The 20,173-nt window shown below is 44.3% G+C and overlaps 1 protein-coding gene across 3 annotated transcripts in view; it reads left to right on the plus strand.

Annotated features, from left to right (window-relative positions):
• Positions 1 to 20,173, plus strand: part of ETV5 (ETS variant transcription factor 5) — a 62,952-nt gene that overhangs the window by 16,800 nt on the left and 25,979 nt on the right. For 2 of the 3 annotated variants that reach the window (XM_074366581.1, XM_074366575.1), the window contains exons 6-8: positions 882 to 944; positions 16,914 to 17,043; positions 17,954 to 18,238. In XM_074366581.1, coding sequence (XP_074222682.1) covers positions 882 to 944; positions 16,914 to 17,043; positions 17,954 to 18,238 — 478 coding nt within the window. The remainder of the gene's footprint in view (positions 1 to 881; positions 945 to 16,913; positions 17,044 to 17,953; positions 18,239 to 20,173) is intronic. The other variant, XM_074366578.1, reaches the window with a different exon arrangement.

A 20,173-nucleotide genomic window follows, 5' to 3' on the forward strand; every position in this document is an offset into this window, starting at 1 on the left:
CATTACCGCTAGTGGGGTAGGGTAGAGGGGTGTAATTCTCCACCCAGAGACTGTTCCCACCACACGTTTCTGGGGCTTTAATGGTGATAACGTGCATCCAGGCTCAGAGGCTGACAGCCCCTCTCGGTGCATGGCTGCCCTTGAGGCAGCTTGGGCCCCATCTGTGCCCTGGCACACAGTGCTTCTCCAGTTGGAATCCAAGGAGCTCGGAGTCTTGTCATGTTGCAGCTCCCAGCTCTTGGCCAAGCGCCAGGCGTGCTGATGCCAGTACTGGATTAGGTTTCTTTTTTAAAAATTCATTTTGTGAACTCATCAAGCTCATTTCACAGAGGCTTTGGTCGTCAGTTTCTATCATTGTCCCATCCCTAAGAGACTCAGCTTAAAATAAAGGAGAGACACACAGCCCCTAGTGTGTCTGTGGATCGGGGGTGTGTGTGTGTGTAACCATAAGGTAAGTACACCTTTGAGCTTGGCAGGTAAATGACAATGGACTAGCAACTTAGATGTTAAAGCTGAGAAGAGCTCCCTCTTAAAGAGACCAGAGACTATGCCTAGTGAATAAAGGAGGCTCCCTGCCTAGCAGGAGGAAACATCTAGACGAAAGTTGCAAGATTCTGGGGAGCGGGATAAGATCTAGCTCTTAAAAGGCCAGGAGTTTGGGACTGATCTGCAGAGCAGCCAAGGCACTGAATGGGGGGGTGGGGGGCTGTGCTTAGGATTCAGAGTAGTGCTTCCCTGAGTTCACTGACTGGGGGTGTGGGGGCGGGGGAGGGCGGGCAATGAGAAGAGGTTAACGTAAGACATTTGAAAACAGCCCACTATGTGCTGAAAAAGAGGAAACACCCATGAGCTAAAATTTCTCTCCTGGATTTGGTTTCCAGTAGCATGCTCTTCCTGGAGATCAAGTCTGGTCATCTCACTGGATTCATCAGATCTCCCTCAGGGTAATTATTGAAGGTTTGGAAAGAATCTTAAGAAACCCAGCCAGTTTTTAGCCTTGTACTTTGCATTGTCCTTGGAATAGATTTTGCCCTCTGACCCTAGATCTCCCCACTCTTCTCTTTTGATGTCTTGTGGGCATACAGGGGAGGGTATTATAAACCTTTCAGGCCAGATGTGAAGCTGGAGAAAGGAACTGTGAAACTGTTCATAATGGGTAGCTCTCCCCCTCCTCTGCAGCCAGAGAATCTAGTAGTGAGTGTCTCCAGAGACCCTCTCCTTTGGGAGGAAGCCAGGTGGCTCCCGATACAGCTATTGGCAATGAATGGAAAAGCAAAGAGTCTGGAAAGGCTGGCTTCCATCATGGAGAGCTGTCCTCTAATGCAAACCAGCCTGCCCCGGGGGCAGGAGAAATACCACTGAGGTCTGTTTCTCTCAGCTGGTAGCTACAGTCAGATTCTGAACAGGGCTGAACTAGATAGATTTCTTTTGCCAGAGGGCACTTGCCTACCTGACTTGGAGCTGACTTGCACACCCTTGCAGATTTCAGCCAGGGTCTTGGCCATCTGAATCTTAGGGAGCATGCAGAGCAGGCAGGCGCCTGCAGTGTCTGAGTTTCTTACGTAAACACAGCGCGCTGGGCGAGCAAGCGTCCCTGTGGCGACAGCTGGGCTCTGCTCTGCCTGCCCCAGCGAGCTGAGCTGCAGAGTACCCCTCCTGCCTGAATGGAGCATTCCAAATTGGTTGTGAATGGAGGGCGGGGCTCCCTTGCAGACTTTTTCAATGAATAACCAGACCCCATTGTGCAGCCTGGGGAAAAACAACCAACTCAAACAACACTGGGACTGTTAGAAATATGCTTGTGATTGGCAGCTTGGAGAACCTCCAAAATTAGTTTCCTTTGGCTTCCCTGCTGCTCCCTGTTCTCCAAGCCTGAGCTTAATGGGGTTCGAGTTTTCTTTTAAGTGCTGACTTTAACCCTCCAACTGCCGGGCTGGTGTCCTGGCTTAGGCAAAGGGCTGCTACTGTTCCGTGAGTCCGCCCCCCTTTCTTTGTCTCCCATTTTAGACTGTAGCTGTCTAAAGGGAGTGATAATAGGAGAGGGTGGTGTAGCTTCCCTGGAGAGAGAGGTGTTGAGACTTGATCTGAGGATATTACCCTTTTATCTCCTGGTTCCCATGGGGCTGTGGCTTTATCTTCCCACTGAAGATTCTTGCCTGCTTTGATACTGCAAGTTCTAGTCTTTACTCCAGGCCTGAATGACGGGTGTTTGCCTGCCACAGCACTTAACTCTTACATTTTAAAATGGGAAGGACCAAGCTGTAATTTCTCTACTCCTTGGCCTTCCTTCTCTGTCCTATTTAAATTTCTCACTCTGGTTGCATCCATGTCATTTTAAAATGACCCTTCCCAGCCTGGTCCTCACTATGGGGGAGTCTCTCTATGGCTGCAACCCTCCCACTGTGCACTCAAACACCTTGCTTCCTCAAATGAACATCCCAGGAAGTTCCAGATAGAACCCAGCCTCTGAGCAACCCCTAAACTAGAGTGGCATTCTCACCCCGAATCTAGGCCAGATTTTAGGGGTACATTTGCCTCAGTAGCATTCAACTTAAACATTTTACAACCTCTTGGCTAGCAGCTCAGATACTCCCTTCCCACCCCCACGTAGAAGGGCTAGACCAGGGCTGTAGGATAAGCATTAAAAGGACAATCTGTTAAAAAGCAAAGCAAAACATAATAGTAATGATGAATGATCCAATGCCATTTCCTCGGGGTTTTAAATTAAGAGCTCTTAGTTCCTGGTCCTCATCCTCACAACTGTAATGTGGCTGTTTGCATTTGTGTTTTGCATGTCTTTTTTTCCCCTGAAATATTTCCCTTGCTATAAATTGGTCTTGCAAGACTGTCTTCCCCTCCCTGTTAAAAAGAGAACAGGCCTGGGCAGATTGTCCTTTTGTAAGAGAGTTTGAAACCTCTCAGGAGGTAACCCTAGATATCGGCTGTGTAAGAGGATGCTTCTCCGGAGGGGCTGAGGAGGACTTAGCTTACATAAACACTTTTCAGCTGAGTGCCTGGAAATGCTTTGTAATTGCCTGAAAGGGCACTTAATGAGGGTCTTTTGTACTTCTCCCATAGAAAAGGTAGAATAGAAAGTAGGGGGGTGGTGTCTCTTCTACTGGCTGCCTGCAGTAAAGACCAGATCCTGGAATGCCTACCCCAGGTTTCCCAATCTGAATTTTAATAGAGAATAATTTAATGCTGATAACTTCACTGCACTGAGGGATACCTTGAATCTGAACATTTCTGCTCCTCCTCAACTTCCTTTTCTTTCCTCCCTCCCCCCTCCGGCCTTGGAATCTTATTTCTTGAGCAATAAGGAGAGAGCAGCATAGGGCTGTAATGTATTCTGTGTTTTGACAAATATTAAACATAGTCCCCACTTCCCAGTTTCCATTCCTATTGACACAAGAAGCAGACAGTTTCTCTTAGGCTCTAAGTGTGTCCAAAAGCAAAGAACTCCTGTCACATGTGAAGTACGTTTCTGCGCATCTGCCTGAGCCACAGCCCCTGCTCCTCACACAGCCAATATCTGGAGAGTGGATTTTGCTCACCACCACCTTCTCCGTTCTCACCCCCTACCCCCCATCGCCATCGTTCAACAGCCCCCAACACCAGCCTTCAGCTGGTAGGGAAGTAACTCTGTAACATGAGTTCTGAGAGTTCTTGGGATGACCTTAGAGATAAATAGAAAACAACTAGCCAGGGTGATTTCTCGCTTTCTGATTCCTCTTTTAAACGCATACACTAGCCAAGGCTTCCCAGGCTGCATCTAGACTTCGTGCAGCTAATGCTGGTCCCCACTAAGATGTGTGCTAGAGAGCAAGTCACGGTTTAGGCACCCTGCTGCACTTGCTGCTGTCTGCTTTAGGAGAAGCCGAGCTGTAGATAGAAGGGATCGGTTCTCAGAGGGAGAAGCCAGTTTCCCTAGGGCTTGGGTTTTCTCCTGTCAAATTTTTAAGATGAATTTTAACTTTGAAGTTGAAGGTAAAAAAATTTCCACAGTGCTTAAATCTTCCTTCAAGTATTGTTGATGCTTCTCTTAAATGCCAGTTTAGATGAGAATCAAATGTATGGGGAATAAATTATAGAAGGGAGATTAAAGAAGGTTTGGTTTTGCATTTTTTTCCCATTCAGGAGAAATGTCCTGTTTCCCCCTTTCCTGATGGCGTGTTCCACCGTGAGCAGCCCTTCGTGGTCCAGTCTGCCGTGGTTGCTGGAAAGCCCCCAGTGGAGGAAGCCATGCTGTCCTCTAACAGAACTCTAACAGAGTTGGGAGAGCAGGGCTCTCTAATTTAGAGCTCTTTCCCTATGGTGAAAAATTAACAAACAAGATGTCTATCATATTGGTTTCTCTGTGGCCCAAAGTTTTGGGATGTGACATATTGATGCAATTAGATTCATTCTGTACAAAACTCTTCCACGGCAGAGCCCGTATGTATTAGTACGCAAGCCTTGCCTCAGTCATAGTGGGGCTACTTCTTTTCTAAGCTCCTTTTCCCTCCCTTTAATTTCTAACTCTTATATTCAAGGCCTCTGGGTTTCCATTTTCAGAATTCTAAAATAGCAGTCCAAAATTGTTAGGGTGAATGAGTCCCTTGAAGAAAAGGAACTGCACAAATCCAAGCTGTTTCAAGAATAAGACTCAAATGTGAAGAGAGTGTGAACTTAAAGTGAATCTGAAACTAGTTCATCTGGGTCAAAAAACCCCTCTCTACTACCATTGGCATTAAATTATCTTCCTCATTTGATACCACTGCAGTTTCCTGGTAGACAACACTCTGACCTGCAGTTCCCTCCCCTCTGAGTCAGGACAGGCATGATTTAGAACATTTGACCAAGGTGGGTTCTTACTAACATGACCGCTTCTTTTGGAAGGAGGGAAAAAAGAGCATTAATACAAAGAATCTCTTTCCTTCTATTTTAAACAGGCTTAGAATAGAAACCTTTGAAAATCGCCTGTGTCGTTATTGTCAGTACTGGTAGAGGTGAAAAAAGGACAGGGCCAATAGCCTAAATTCCAGTTAGCAGCTGTTCCTCCTAGCTGATAACCAGGGACATGACCAGCCAATCTTCTTACCCTGGCAAGCTTGCCCTGGGCCTTGGGTCCCCCTTGAGGGCTCCTTTTGCTCCTAAGGTCTCCCTGTGTGTAGACCGGTTTCCCTGACCTCTCCCCAGGGGCCCTCCTAGCCTTTCCAGCCCCTTCCAGCAAGAGACCGGTAGCCTTAAGGACCACGTCTACTCTTCTTAGTCAGCTGTCCCCACCCTGTCTGCCCTCTAGGACCTGGGCATCATCCCTGACTTAGGTCACATTTTCTCCTCTCCAGAGGGGGAGTAGATAGGTAGGTGGAGTAAAGAGGTAGGGGAAGCCTTGAGCCCCCTTTGGAGGCTAGAGTACCCCCATTTGGGTGGTCTGCGTGGTACTATTCCATCTTTTGGTTTGCAGTTGTACATTATACAGTGACTTCCCCAACTGACTTCCATGGGCAGAGTTTAGTTTTTCACCTTCTGACCAGTAGTATTTCAGCTGGTGATCTGAGGTTGAGACATCATGTGCTGGTTCTGCTGCCATTGCTGGAAGGGGCAGTGGGGCGGGGCCGGGAGGGAGAGGGAATTTTTGTGGGATGTTATAATCATTGAACTTGGCCTAGCAGAAGCAAACCTTCAAATCACGCCTCCCCTCCCCCATTATGTGACGTTACTAGATAGTAAGTATTGTAGTTGAGATATGATCCCACCAGTGCAGGAATGCCTCCAAAAGAGCCCTTTTCTACGAAGTGAAACCCCTTTGTCAAGTCAGTCCTCCTTTCCCACGGAGAAATTAAAGTCACTTTACAAGTATAAAACCACCATTTTTATCTTTTCCTGCTAGCCAGAAGGCCTTTGTCTTAGGGTCTAACAGAAGCTATAACCTGGGGGCCCCTTAAGCTGGAGCTTTGGCATCTTCGGAGCTAGATTTCTCCATTGTTGACTCTATCTTGTATCATATATTCCACATTCCAGAGAGCAGTAAGACCATGAAATATCATAACACCAGCCCTATCCAAACACAATTTAGAAACGCTTCACTCTCCAGAGCCAATGTGAGCACTGCAGCATCTCATCACCGAAGCACCAATCCCATACACAGCCAGCATTTCCCCCAGAGAAAGCAGCGTTCTGCAAATGCTTTATCTGGGGCACAGCCCAGACCCATGTTGCCGTCATTAGCTCGAGTCCACAGCAGAAGACTTGGGTTATCCAAGGTAAACAGAAAATGGGAGAGAGGCTTACAGAGAGGCCTTATGGTTTTAACTTCTTCATGGTATCAACTCTGTTGTCTAATTTAAAACCCAGGTGGGAGACATTCTATCAATAACTCAAATTCCTGTATCCTGAGAGAAATTCCACTGCCTTTGCAGGTGACCTCTCAGAAATGTTTCAGATACCACGCTCTACGAATGCTATTTATACCTTTTCAAAGTTGGGCCAGTTCTTTTTAAGGTCCTTTTCCTTCCTTTATTTTCTAACTCTTACATTCAAGGCCTCTAGGTTTCCATTTTCAGAATTCTGAAGTCATCTTCTGAGACCCCTGCTAACCCTGTTTTTCTGCCGCACCGTTTGTGGATTGAGAGTGGTCTCTCCGGAGAGTCTCCAGACCATCTTTCATTTAAGTGCCTATCATTTTTAATAATACGAACTCAGTTTTCCTGAGCTTGCATCCCCAAAAGATTCCAGCTCTAGAATTTCCAAATGCTTGGTATAGCCTCATCTACTTTTATGGGCAAGAAAGGTGTTTTCTTCCCTCACCTCTTCCCAGTGCAGGAAGACCTGGCTCAAGTTTTGTAGGTGATTATTTCATTCTGGCATTCCCCCAAACATTTTCATGCAGAGTCATTGATACTTGAAGCTGGCTCTCGAGTTGGTCCTGTTCCTTATCAATGTAATTCAGGCTCTATTTGTTGGATCTGACTGTCTTTTCTGATAGTTCATGTCACGGTAAGTTCAAAGGCTTTTTCTTGAGCTGATTATGTTACCCCAAGTTTCTTGCTCTAAATCATAAAAAATAAGAGTGGTTTTTTTGGTCCACATACCAATTCCTGGAGCCTCTCTTCTGCTGACTGTAGGTTTTTCCTCCTGCATGGGAGAAATCTGATTCCTGGAACCAGATGTTCCAGGAACTAGCTTTTATCAGTTCCTAATTTGGCTCTTGCGTTATTTATTGTACAGAAGATACTGGTCATATAGGGGGGACTTCTATAATTGTTAATTGATGAATTCTGCTACCTCATGGTCGATCCTATACCCTGGGGCGCTGAAATCTACCACCAGGGTGATACTCAGTCCTTTGGTCCTTGCTGAGAAACAGGACAAGAAAGAATAAGTTGGAATAATCAGCACCATAACCCCCCATCCTCCACCACCATGATTAATCACCAATCTAAAATCCTGAATACTACCATTCTTACCCATCATAAGCCTTGGAGTACTATTTGATTTTGTAAACTGAATTTATTAGTGTGATGAAAATAAACATTAAATGAAAATTTGAATACTGCTGCTGTGCCAATCCTGAAGAGATCTTTCCCTATTTCCACTCTGTATCTATTTGGTGCCAAATTCTATCCCAGAACAGAAACCTCACTTTCTCCATGTGGGGCTTTACCCAGGACAAGTGCAGCTGTTCTTGCAGGTGGAGATTTAGAATGAACCGACCCTGAAATCTCAGCCCCTGTCTGAGGTGTGCTCACCTGGGTGTGGGCTGTACCAGATGTCTGTCACACTTTCCATGAGTTGTGTGGAGATCCTTTCCATGCCAGACTCCCCTGCCACCCTCAATCCCCAAGACAGAAATGCCCAGGAATCCTGCAAGACAGCATGCTTTCTTTAACACCATTTAGGTCTTCAGCTCCACGTTCCTTTCTGACCTCCCAGCCCGGTAGGCTAGGTTGGGCTAGATTGAGCCTCTAGAAACTTTTTTCCCCTAAAGCTAAGGGCACTAACAGCCCAGGCCACCCATTTCAAATTTCCTATCCTGGCCCTGACTCTGCTTAGCCTCTGTGGGCAGAAAAAGAATTTCAAGGAAGAGAACTTTAATTCCTTTTAATTCTGCCAACCTTCACAGGTAGGTGATGGCTGCATTGTGCCTTCATGAGGACTCGGGGGATGAAATCTAATGAGTGGTCCGACCATTCTAAACCTGTTACGCATATACATTCACAAGGAGTGGACATTCTTCATTTTTTTCCCAAGAATGCTTTGTGATCTTGAGTTGAGCTTATGTTTCAGTTCCTGTTATTTAGTCCCTGTGTATTAATATGTGTGTGGAATTACTGATTGATCTTACTTTTGTTAATACTTTGTCCTGTGTCCTTGTGGTCTTTTCGCCCAGGCAGTGGTAGAGGCGGCAGTGGGCAGCTGTCATGGAGACAGCAGTGGCAGCTTTCCTTTTGCCCTCTCCTGGATGTTCCTTTCTCCTTTCTAGGTGGGCCAGGGCCAAAAAAATACTTGAGAACAACCGGCTTAGATGTTAGAGTATGACCAACACTTGTCCTTGTGTAATGTTAGATTCCCGGGGCTGTATTATACAAACATGGTAAAGGTACAGGATAAACAGGACAGTATCCTTCCAATCTGGTAATAGGCCAGGGCAGCTTCCTTCATGCGTGACTGCATCGTCTAGAAGTCATTAGAACGTCTACTGACTTATTAGTCCACAATAAAGAGATTTTTTCCTCCAGTATCTCAGAGGAGATGGGGTATCTGTTCTATTGATTATAAATACATTACTACATTTACTTCATTTCTCTATATTTTTTTCTTTCCAAGTATTGAAAAGCAAGTTGCTGGCACTATGACATTTCACCCCCAAATACTTTAGTGTGCATCTCCAAAGATTAAGGGCATTCATCTACATAGCCTAATTAACTTTTATTCAGTAATATTAAGAATTCCCCAGTGCTGGGGGTATAGCTTAGTGGTAGAGTACATAGCTAGCACGCATGAGGTCCTTCCTGGGCTCGATCCCCAGTACATCTACTGAATAAATAGATTTTTTTTTAAAAAAAGGTGTCCAGTAGTTTAAAAAAAAAGAATTCCCCAGTTGTCTTTTTAACAGATATTGATACTGTTCTTGATCTAGAACTTGATTAAGAATCATATGTATTTTTATTTCTCTTATCTTCAATCTACAACAATCTGCCTATCCCACCCCCTACTCCCCATAACATTGACTCTTCAAAAAAAAAAAAAGTCCTGACCAGTTGTTTTCTAGTTGTTGACTTTTAGGGGACATTTTTTTGAAGGATATGTAGAAATACATACAGACATCCTGACCTTAGGCCTAGAAATTTCCTATGTTCTGGCTTTTCTCACCTTTCATATCCATGTTATTACGCTGACTTTAAAACACAGGTAAAAGAACAGTGAGTCAGATGGAGATGGTTTGTGCATGTTTGAAAAGGATTTTGAGGGACTCATAAAATTTTTTTTAAGCACAGCTTACTAAATTGTTGATTTTACTATTTATGGATGATTTTACTGTATTCAGCTTATGAATTTATGCTTACAAAAGTTAGCACTGTCAGGTATTAAAGAAAACAGCACATTCCCCCATATCTCTTCTAAATCTGCTTTTAGAACCTGTGCCCCCTAACTAAATTTGATAACATTTCAAATTTTTGTTTTTGGAAACTGTTGCCAGGCAGAATTAATGTTAATCATCCACTCAGACGGGCTCAAGCATGTCTGTTTGGTTTGGAAATCTAAAAGGCATCTCCTTTTCCAGATACCTTTTTTTAAGTGCCAGAACCTGTCCACTTTATCTTCCTTAAACCTCCCTGGCTCCCATAGCTGGGTATTACCTCCTGTCCTTGTCATTTGCACTGGAGCAATTACAAAGAATATTGAGATATTAGGAATATATCTTATGCTTGAAATGAATTTCTAATTTTCTCAGCCCTAAAATAAGCACATATTTCTGACTTCTTCTAGCAATAGCATAGAAGTTAATAAGCCCCATCCTGTCTACCTCTTTTTTCTTACTAATTAGCTATCTATGATTTGTCTCAGAATTTGTCAAAAAAAATTTTTTTAAAAGGCCAGTGCTAAGGAAAGGTAGCAGTATGTTGGAAAGTAAGCCTTTTGGTTTTGTTGTGCTTTTCAAACCACAGAACTCAACGCATCTGGTGACTTCAAGCCCTCTGGTCTTTGCCAGCGGGGGTACCCTGACAGGCTAAGGGTAAATCAGGTGAGAAGAGGCCACACCCCACCTGCTCCTTCCCGAAGGCTTCTGCAGTTCTGTTTTGCCAGTGTCATTTTTATATTCATATGTCCCTCTGCCTTCTTCCCTTGTGTTCTACTAACTGCCACAAGCAGAGAGCAGTATGGGCAGATGTCTTGGGCTCCTCCCACCATCATTCTTGAGCTAAATAGTACATATTCCTTACTATGGAGGGAAATGAGGTGGGGTGGTAATGGTCTAAGAGAGGAACAATGTCCCAAAGTTGGTGGCAAAGACAGTAGTAAGCTTAGGAACAGACCTTCACTTTAGGACCACGGCTCCGGAATCCTGAGAAGTCCCTTGACCACGACTGTGTACATCCACACCACATTTGTTCACAAGCACTGACAGAGGCTCTGGAGATACAGGCTGGCCACCTGAGACATAGCCTCGTGGACGTGTCGTTTGGAGGCAGGTGTTGGTGTTCTGGTCCACTCCCGTCATGAGACACAACCTTCCTTTAAAGTAAGAAGATTGTGGCTATCAAGTGTGACCAAATAAGGTCCTCCCAAGGTCAGGCCTGCACAGCTGATTTGGGAAAGATGAGTCTGCTCCAGATGAAGGCAATGAAATTGAAGAAGGTGGAGAGGAAAATCCCCAAGCAAAGCCTGAATGGCTACACCCAGGAGAAGGCAGGCAGAGCCTGCGTGTGAAGCGGGAGGAGGAGAATGGGCTGGGTCTCCCCGTGCTCAGACCGCAGTGTAGCTAACTGACTGGCAGTTTAACACTCAGCAACTACCTAAATGTTGTGTATGTTCACAACAAAGTCTGTGTCGAATCGAAACTTTGATCATGAAGCACCAAAGGAAAGGCTTATTAGATAAGGTGGTTTTGTCTTTCTGAAAAAAAAAAAAATCCTTTTGAATCAAACTGTCGCTCATCATAACATTCAACAAAAGTGTTTTCCTTTGTTTTGATCCTCTGCTGTAATAGTGAAGCTGAGTGCCAGCACTGGCATGGGGTAGATGCCTTGGACAGAATCCACAAGCCTGTACTTGTGGGCAGGAAACAGATTTTGTCAGCAGAGGGAATTATTATTATTCCTTTTGAATGGGCCAGTGTGTCTATTTTTTCTATTTTGAAACAATTGGGTTATTTCTTTGAAAAACTGCTTCTATACCACCACAGAAGAAAGATTTTCTAAAATTTGAGAAATCTTAGTAAGTATTAACTCAGTGATGCTGTTTGACCAGGACAAGGCTGCTTTAAAAAAAAAAAAAACAATTGAAATAACACACAGCAATCATAGGAGTACAGCTTGCTAAATTTTCATAAACTGTACAAACATCTAGATCAAGACCCAGAACTTACCAGAATACGAGAAGGCTCCTTGTGCCCCCTAAACAGGCATTACCCCCAGACTCGGCAGTAACCTCCATCCAGACTTTAAACACCATTGATTAATTTTGTTTCCTTTTTTGGGGGTGGGTAATTAGGTTATTGACTAATGGAGGTACTGGGGAGTGAACCCAGGACCGTGTTCATGCTAAGCATGTGCTCTACCACTGAGCTATACCTTCCCCATAATATCAAGGTTTCCAACCCATGAACATGATATATCCTTCCATTTATTGAGTTCTTTGATTTTCCTCAGTGTTTTATACTTTTCAGTGTAGGTATCTTACATGTCATTTATTAGATATGTTCTAGGTATTTGATGTTATCTGTTGCTATTGTAAGTGCATTTAAAATTTCACCTTGGTTTTGTTACTGTATATAGAAATAGTTATTTTTATATATTAGCCTTGTAGCCAATGATCTTGGTAAATTAGCTTATTGATTCTTATACTTTGTGAATACTTTATATTTTCTGTATATCCAACCAGGGCATCTGTGAATAATGACTTATATTTTTCCTTTCTAATCCTTTTATTTTTCTTGACTTACTGCATTAGCTATGATCAGGCCTGATTTTTGATCACTATGTCAGATAGAATCTTCCAAGAAGTTCCCTAGAAGGAAAAGCAACTATGAAGCTAAGTTGCTTGATTTGTGACCATCATATCTAAATTTTAAGTGGTGTTATGGTGGGCTGCAAAGCAATGCATTATAGTTGGTAGTGTGTGCCCCCAGATATGGACTTAAATCTTGTCAGCCACCCACCCTTGTCTTTCCTACCCCTGACAGGCAGAGATTCTCGTAAATGTTCGTGCATGGATCCTTAACAGAGTTCTTACAGTCAGGTAGGGGTCCAGACAGCTCAGAGTGTTCTTGCCTCAGAAGTGGCTTTAAGAGGGAACTGTCAAGAAGCAGTTTCATAAGGGGCAAGGGACTTGGGGTGCAAGATGGAATCCATGGCAACAGTGTGGCATCTGGCTGGTCAGTGACTGGCTGTAGACGCCAGGTCTTCCAGAGTGCCTGCATCTGTTTAAATGAGCAGATTTGTCAGCTGGACAGTAGAAGAAACGAGATCTTTTAGATGGAATACTGGAATGGGAGGCAAGGATTATAAGTTAGAGGCTGCTGGAGTCCAGATATTAGTTTCCAGTAGGAGTGAGGGAGGGATCCTGGGCATTTTGGTGGCCTGGAGTTAGGGGAGGGTGTAAGTCCCGGAGTGGATTCAGGCGCATCCGGTGTGCTTGCAGCTGGAGAGCACAGTCAGCATGAGGATACAGACCCTAAGTATTGCAAGCGGTGTCCCTCCTTCCTCTTCCCTGGTGTTGTCTTCTTTCTCCATCTCTTTTCTCTTTCCCTGTTTCTTTTAATCTTTTTGATTTAGTCTCTCAGATTCCCTCTGGGAGGCAGTATGATGGAATGACTAATGCCTGTGTAGTAGGACTCCTGCCCACTTACAGCTGTGAGGCAATGGCGGATTACCTACCTTTCTGAGCCTTGGTTTTCTCGTCTCTAAAAGCGAGTGGAGACAGTGGAAGTAGGCTTCTCACTGAGTTGGGAAGACTGAATAAAGTGATGTATGTAAGCAAACTGGCTAAAGCAAATAAGGAGCCTGTCTGGCTGCCTCTTTCTTGATCTGTCTACCTCATCCTTTTCCAGTGGTATTAGTTCTTATCCATTGTTCTTTGTCCTAGAGCATTTTTTTTTCTCAACCAGGTATGATGTATTTTTGTTGTTTTAGTTGAATAAAAGGTTTATGTCCTCCATTTGTGATATACCAAGTGGGTGAGTGCAGAGTCTCCCATTCCTGTCAGTGTGGCAGATTACTGAAATGACAGAGAGGGGGTTCTTGCCTCCTTTCCCCTCCGGTAGCAGCAGCTCCAAGACCTTGTGCAGTTCCTTTAACTCCTTTGGGCCTCACGGTCCTTATCTATAAATGCAAGGGCCTGAATTAAGTGGACTGTGAGGTCCAACTCTAATTGCATCTAGGGAAGATGCTGAAAGTCAGATCCCTCACTAAACTATGCATGCCTTGAGGAAAGGACCATGTCTGTTTTGTTCACCATCATATTCCCAGCACTTCCAGCATGACTGACCCATAAAAGATGCTCAGTGAATGAATGAATGGATGGATAGATGAATGGTTGAATGCAGGAAAGAAATCTCTCCAACATGGAGGGTGGTCCATATTCACCAGGAACTGTTGTCAGGGCCCATCCTCTATTACTGAGCTTAAACATTTTCTATAATTAGGAAATTTGACTTTACCAACTCAAATAGTTCTCTTCAAACTTCCTCAGGAGTTCATGCTCCTTTTTAAATTGCAATTTGTTGCCAGGCTTTTTAGTCGTAGGTCTCTGTCATTGTTTAGTAAGTCGCCTGTGTGAAGGTAAATACTCTATTTTTGAAAGCACAGTGTATAATTAGACAACATCATAGCACCATCTGTAAGGTGCTGGGCCATTTTCTTTACTTCTCAAGGCAGCATCACATATCTCATTTTACAGAGAGGGAACAGACTGAAAGCAGGAACCATTCCTTAGGCTCCTAAGTTCCTGCTGAAGATACATCACTATCCCTAACTCACGCGTACCCCAGACAGGCTCCTTCATACATCTTCTGGCCCAACAGTCCCTTTGGAGAGCTGAGCCTTCTTCCTTAGCCCTCACAGGGCCCCAGATGGCTTTCCTGTCATTTGTCAACCTCCCAATTCTCATTCCTGCCATGTTCCACCCTCCTCTCTCTCCTTCCTGCCCTGGGGGAAAAACTATATAACTAACATTGTACCTCTCCTTGAAGGGTAGATGTAGTCCCTGCCTTCAAGGTAAGAATTAATTGCAAACAATCTGATCACTTATTGTCTTAATCTATTCAGGCTGCTGCAATACCACAGACTGGATAGCTATTAAATTTATTTCTCACTCTTGTAGACACTAGAAGTTCAAGATTAGCATGCCAGCCTAGTCAGGTGAGGGCTCTCCTCCAGGCCACAGACTTCTTATTGGGCCCTCAGGTAGCTCTTCCCTCATGATTTAATCACCCCCAAAGGCCCCTCCTGATACCATCACATTGGGCACTAGGATTTCAGCATATGAATTTGGGGGTGGGGGTGGAGGGACACACACATTCAGATCATAGCACATATCAGATGTTTCTTGAACTCCTCCTTTGGGTAGAGAACATAAGATTCCAAGTATAGGACAGTTTGGTATGGTAGAAGATACCATATAATTTAGAGCCAAAATGGTGTGGTACACACTAAGAATACTGTGTAGGTTCGAAGAAAATCATGACATCAGAGTTAGCCAAAAGTTTAGATTCTCTTTCCAAATGGGTATATGCCATCCTGAAGCCATTATAAAAGTTTTCTTTCTGGGAATCTTTGGTTTACCCTCCGGTATTAGTCTTGTCAGAAGAACTGGTAACTTTTATAAAATACTGTGAAAATGTCAAAACATTTCTAAAACTGGAAATGAGACCAGCTGAATAATGCCATAACTGTTTACTCTCTAAACTTAGGTAAAACAACTATAAATGAGTTTCCTTAGATAAAGTAAGAAAAGTGGACTTTTCCAGGACATGTAACTTCAGTTTGCATTGGGGTATCACCACGTTTCCTCATTATTTTGCCAAAACCTTAATGGCAGGAGACTGGTAAGAGGAAAGGCAGTGACAGAGGGGCAGTGCCGAGAACACACGGAGTATGGAGGAATGGTTTTCTGTGTCACGTTGTGTGATTCTCCCTGCTCGTTTACTGACAACATTATAACAACAACAAGTGTAGCAATTTTCTGTGTCTGAATGTCTGGAAACACTTTATAGCAATTGAGGGTTGGCTGCCATGATGTCACCATCAAAAAATCATGAGAGAGACTCTAATGATTTCTAAATATAATCTGCCCGTTCTGAACTTACTCTGTGTGTTTGGGAAAAGCAGTTGGCATTGTATTGGAAAGGAATTATGGCAGGACTTTGCTTTATAAACTTGTCATCTGTGATCAAGTCTTCCATCTCATTTGTTCACTTCTGAGTCCAGAGTCTGGGGTTGGAGGAGACACCTGAGGAACCAGTTGGTGGGGAAGATTGTTCCATCTTATTAGACAGAAAAGAGATTATATTAGGTAGAATCAGCAAAATGATAATCACTTAAGAAAATCAAGCTCCTGAAAGTGGCTTAGGAGTAAACACTGAGTGGAACAGAAAATTTAGTGGGTCACCAGAGCACTAGCCACAGTTAGTGACAACTCTGATCCAGTGGAGAGTGGCCGGCAGGAAAGCTTAACTCATTCCCTCCCTCCCCTCCCAGGTAGCTGGACGGAGTGGCGGTTCTAACCCATCGCTAGAAGACAGCCCTCGTAGTACAGCCTATTTAGAGTTTGTCCTTCTGCTTGGGATAAAGCACCGTTTCTAAAATGAGTTAGCTCCTAGATAAGACAGGAGAGGCAAACCTGGTTTGGTTCTGTTTGGTTTTGCCATTGCATGTAAGTCACCTTGACTTGAAAAGCTCTTACTACCTTGCCTTTCAGAATCACACATGGAATATGCAGCTGACTTCCAAATGTAAAACAACAGCTCTGTGCACTAGTTCATTGATTTAGGAAAAGTAATTGGCACCATCTGGAAAAGGGTTGGTTGGGAAAGCCTGCCTTTCCTGCTTGGGCACTAGGAAAGGCAGAGCAGACAAGAGCACGGAGGTTTCCAGGCCTCCTCCTGTGCGGTTTAGCCTCTCCCAGGTTGTGGTTCCGTCCATTGTTGTTTTCCTCTGCTTTTAAGATTTTTGAAATGCCCCAAAGTCGAGTATTTCTTATTCAGAGCTAATACTTAGAGTTGCTGGGTCATGTATTTAATTTGTAAGTCTGCCTCTGAATAAGGAATGTATTTGCCAGAGCAATTTTAAGCCTTTGATAAGCTAATATGTAATGCCCACCAGTATATTTTGGGCTGTTTTGTACTTTTCAAAAGCAAAATTCTTCTCATCTACAACCTTTGGTATTCTGTCACACCTGCATTTTTCTTGAAGAAGCATCACCCATAGGATTTTTAAGGGCTTCAGAGCCTCTGGGAAGCAGACCCAATACCAAAGGAACTTAGACAAAAAGACTTGGCTAGTTGAAAGTGTCAGATGATGATTTCTGACTTTAAAAATCTCTTCATTGGTTTTAGATGGAAGGCTGTGTGTTAGGCTTTCTCTGGCACGTGACTTGACACGGGTTCCAAGAACAATCAGCTAGTATAGGGTTTGCAGAAGGAAGCATTGTGCTCCCTGTTAATCAGCTGTCCTCTCTCTGTTCCTCCCTCATTCCTCTTCTGATTTCAGTGGTGCTTCATGCCCCACCTCCAACCAAGATCAAACGGGAGCTGCACAGCCCCTCCTCTGAGCTGTCGTCCTGCAGCCATGAGCAGGCTCTCGGTGCTAATTATGGAGAAAAGTGCCTCTACAACTATTGGTAAGTGGAGCCAGGGAAAGGCTGGCCAGAAAGCGGCCGTCACACTGCTTGTTTCAAGTATTATTCAGCAGACACTTAGGGGAGCGCACCCTGTCTCTCGGGACAGTGTCGTGATCCTCTAGGCGTGAGCCAGGCCAAATGGGGCTCTTGTGCTGCACATAAAATGCAAAACTGTTAAATCAGCCCCACAGGGGAACTGAGTTCATGGGGTACTGAGCCCTCCTAAGGGGAAGAACCTCAAATGCTGGGATATTTGATCTGTGGCTTCGAGGGAGGGAATATATACTTCTTCATGTCTATCATATGTTAATGTGAACTTTAAGCACCAAAGAAGTAATCTTCAAATCGGAATATATGAAAAAGTCCCCATGCTTGTGCCCTTTACTTAAGAATATCCAGGCCCCAGGAAGAAGCTTTAATTTTAAATCATTCTTTGCTCTAGAAGACAAACATAGATCTGCCTGAAAGGGGGAGGAGCAGAGTTGTTAATTCAAGTGGAGTTATAGCAGAAATTTATCTTTAGCAGAGATTCTTATTCCTGGGAACCCTGGAATACTTGGAAGAGGGGGGCTAGAAAACTCCTCCCAAGGCATAAATTCTCCCCTCGTCCACCTCCTCACATGCATACGTGGAGAATTCTTTTAGAAAAGGGGAAAAAAGAAACCGGAAGCAGAGGCTAAAATTATCTTTGAGAAGAATCACTCGAAGTGTTAAACAAGTCCCTGTGACGCAGTGTGTTTGTCACTTTTCAGAGGTACAAATATTCCCTCGGGGCTGCCAGCGATTTAACTATGTTAATGCTGTCATTTCCTGGCAACTGTGGGCTGCAACCTAGCGTTCTGCTGGACCGGGTGACCATGCTAATGGCTTCATTGCAGCTTAATGGTTCCTTCTCTTTTTCTGTTTACAGTGCCTATGATAGGAAGCCTCCCTCGGGGTTCAAGCCATTAACCCCTCCTACCACCCCACTGTCACCCTCCCAGAGTTCCCTATTTCCTCCACCGCAGGCATCACTGCCCACCTCGGCACATGCCCCTGCAGCTGGCCCAGTACAAGGTGTGGGCCCTGCCCCCGCCCCTCATTCACTTCCAGAGCCTGGACCACAGCAGCAAACCTTTGCGGTTCCCCGGCCGCCACATCAGCCCCTGCAGATGCCAAAGATGATGCCTGAAAACCAGTATCCATCAGAACAGAGGTGGGTGCCGATCTGGGCTTCTTCTACCACCTCCATCCCGCCCCCTTTACCTCACAGGGAGAAGGGGAAGCAGTTAGTCATACTTCCCAGGTATCTTTAAAGTTCCCATTCCATGGAGGCATCTTGTGAGGTAAGACTACTAATACGAATATGACCTGTTTCTCTGTCACCCGGTTCCTGAGGTACTGCAAATGGTTTATAGACATTACAGCATCTTTGCGAAGTACATAGGGAGAAGTAGTTAGCACTGTCCTCGCATTGTAGAGGTAAAGGAGGAGGGACTTGCTCGGGACACACAACCTGTTGACCCTCACTGAGGGCAGGTTTCCTGGCTCCTCACTGGATACTGCCTGCTAGAACCACACCTTGCTTTATGGTACTCATAAATACTTTATTGCCATCTTATGTATTAGGGAAGATGGCCGAGTTATGAGGTATTACTATGCCCTTGAGTTTAACATATTGTCACAACAGGGCATCAGTTAAGGACCTCATTTATAATTTTCTACTTTTCATAGAGAGATCTGTTTCACTCCAGGTAGTTCTACATTCTTAAGGAAATTGAGGCATCAGGAGAAACTTGTTCAGAGTCATTCAATCTCAGAAAGACTAAAGGGTAAAGGGAACTTATTCTGCAAACACCAAACTTAACCTTCTAGGTCCCAGCCTTCAAAATCCATTATCTGCAGTATTCTAAAGTTTTGGATGCTTGTGGCCTCCCTTTATAGAGGATGTTTTGAGGGCCTGTCTTTTTTATTTCAAGTCTCTCTGGGAGGAGGAGATAACGTAGGCGGTAGTTGTCTGTGGTTACCAAGGGCCGCAGGATGGTGACCGTTGTTTGTCCTGTCTTGCTTGCTCTGCATTGGTGGGTGTGGGGGAGGAGTACAGGAGAGGAAGGACGTATGAGTGTATCTTCCCCTGGCTGGTCCAACCCAGACGCCTGCTAGTATTTAATTGGAGGTCATTTTCTTTATTTCTAGATGAAATGCAGGGGAAAAAAAAGTAAGCACTCTTGTCTGATTCCAATTCCCTTCCCCTTTTGTTGTAAAAGTCACCATAAAGAACTACACAATTTGGCTGGTTAGTGTCTATTCTCCTGATGAGGCCAGGGGCCACAAACGCCAACGGTACGCACGGCCTGAGGACAGAGTGTTGGCTGGGGGGCTGGCTCAGTGGTGGGCCTCCGTTTCGACAGGGAGCTCAGCGGAAGGAGATAACAAGCAAAAGCTTTGTGGTGGCTAATACCTTGTATTAACAGTCTTGTACTTTTTCAAGAGAATTTGGGAATTTGGATTTTTCTGTAGAAATTCCAGGTTTGGTTTTGTTTTTCTTAGTCAGCCACTAATTCAAATTGAAAACAGCAGTAACACTTTGCAGACTAAACAAAACCTCTCTGTGGGCAAAGTCATCCTGCAGGCCTGCCAGTTTGTGAACTCGGGCCAGGATACCATTTTTATTTTGATAATTTTTTTGGTTTTGTGTTTTTAAACGACCTTTCTGATTTTCTGAAGGGATTATTAATGGAGGAGCAGGGTTGGGGTGGGGTATACATGCAATATTTGAAATAATTAGCAAACTTTGTATTTGTTATATCACACGTAGAGGAAGATTAACTTTATGTTAAATCTCTTTTATTCATATTTCCCCCCAGTATGTTTCCTATCCAGGGGGCTTGGGTAAACAAATGTCAATGGTCAACTGAACTGGGGGAGAAATACCCTAATTTTGCTGGTGGTTATTTGTCCTCTTGAAGCCCTGGCAGACAGCCTGTCTCAGTGATGAAGTAGGTGTGTCTCCAGGCAACCCAGCCTCCTCCCAAAAGGAGGACATTTGATCCCTAAGATTTAGGGTGTCTGTCCTCAGGTGTCCAAAGGCAGGAACCAGAAAGTAGGTATTTTTGGGGGGGATGATTCCTCCCTGAACTCAGCTTTTCCA

This window comes from Camelus bactrianus, chromosome 1 (assembly GCF_048773025.1).
Source record: "Camelus bactrianus isolate YW-2024 breed Bactrian camel chromosome 1, ASM4877302v1, whole genome shotgun sequence".
NCBI lineage: Eukaryota > Metazoa > Chordata > Mammalia > Artiodactyla > Camelidae > Camelus > Camelus bactrianus.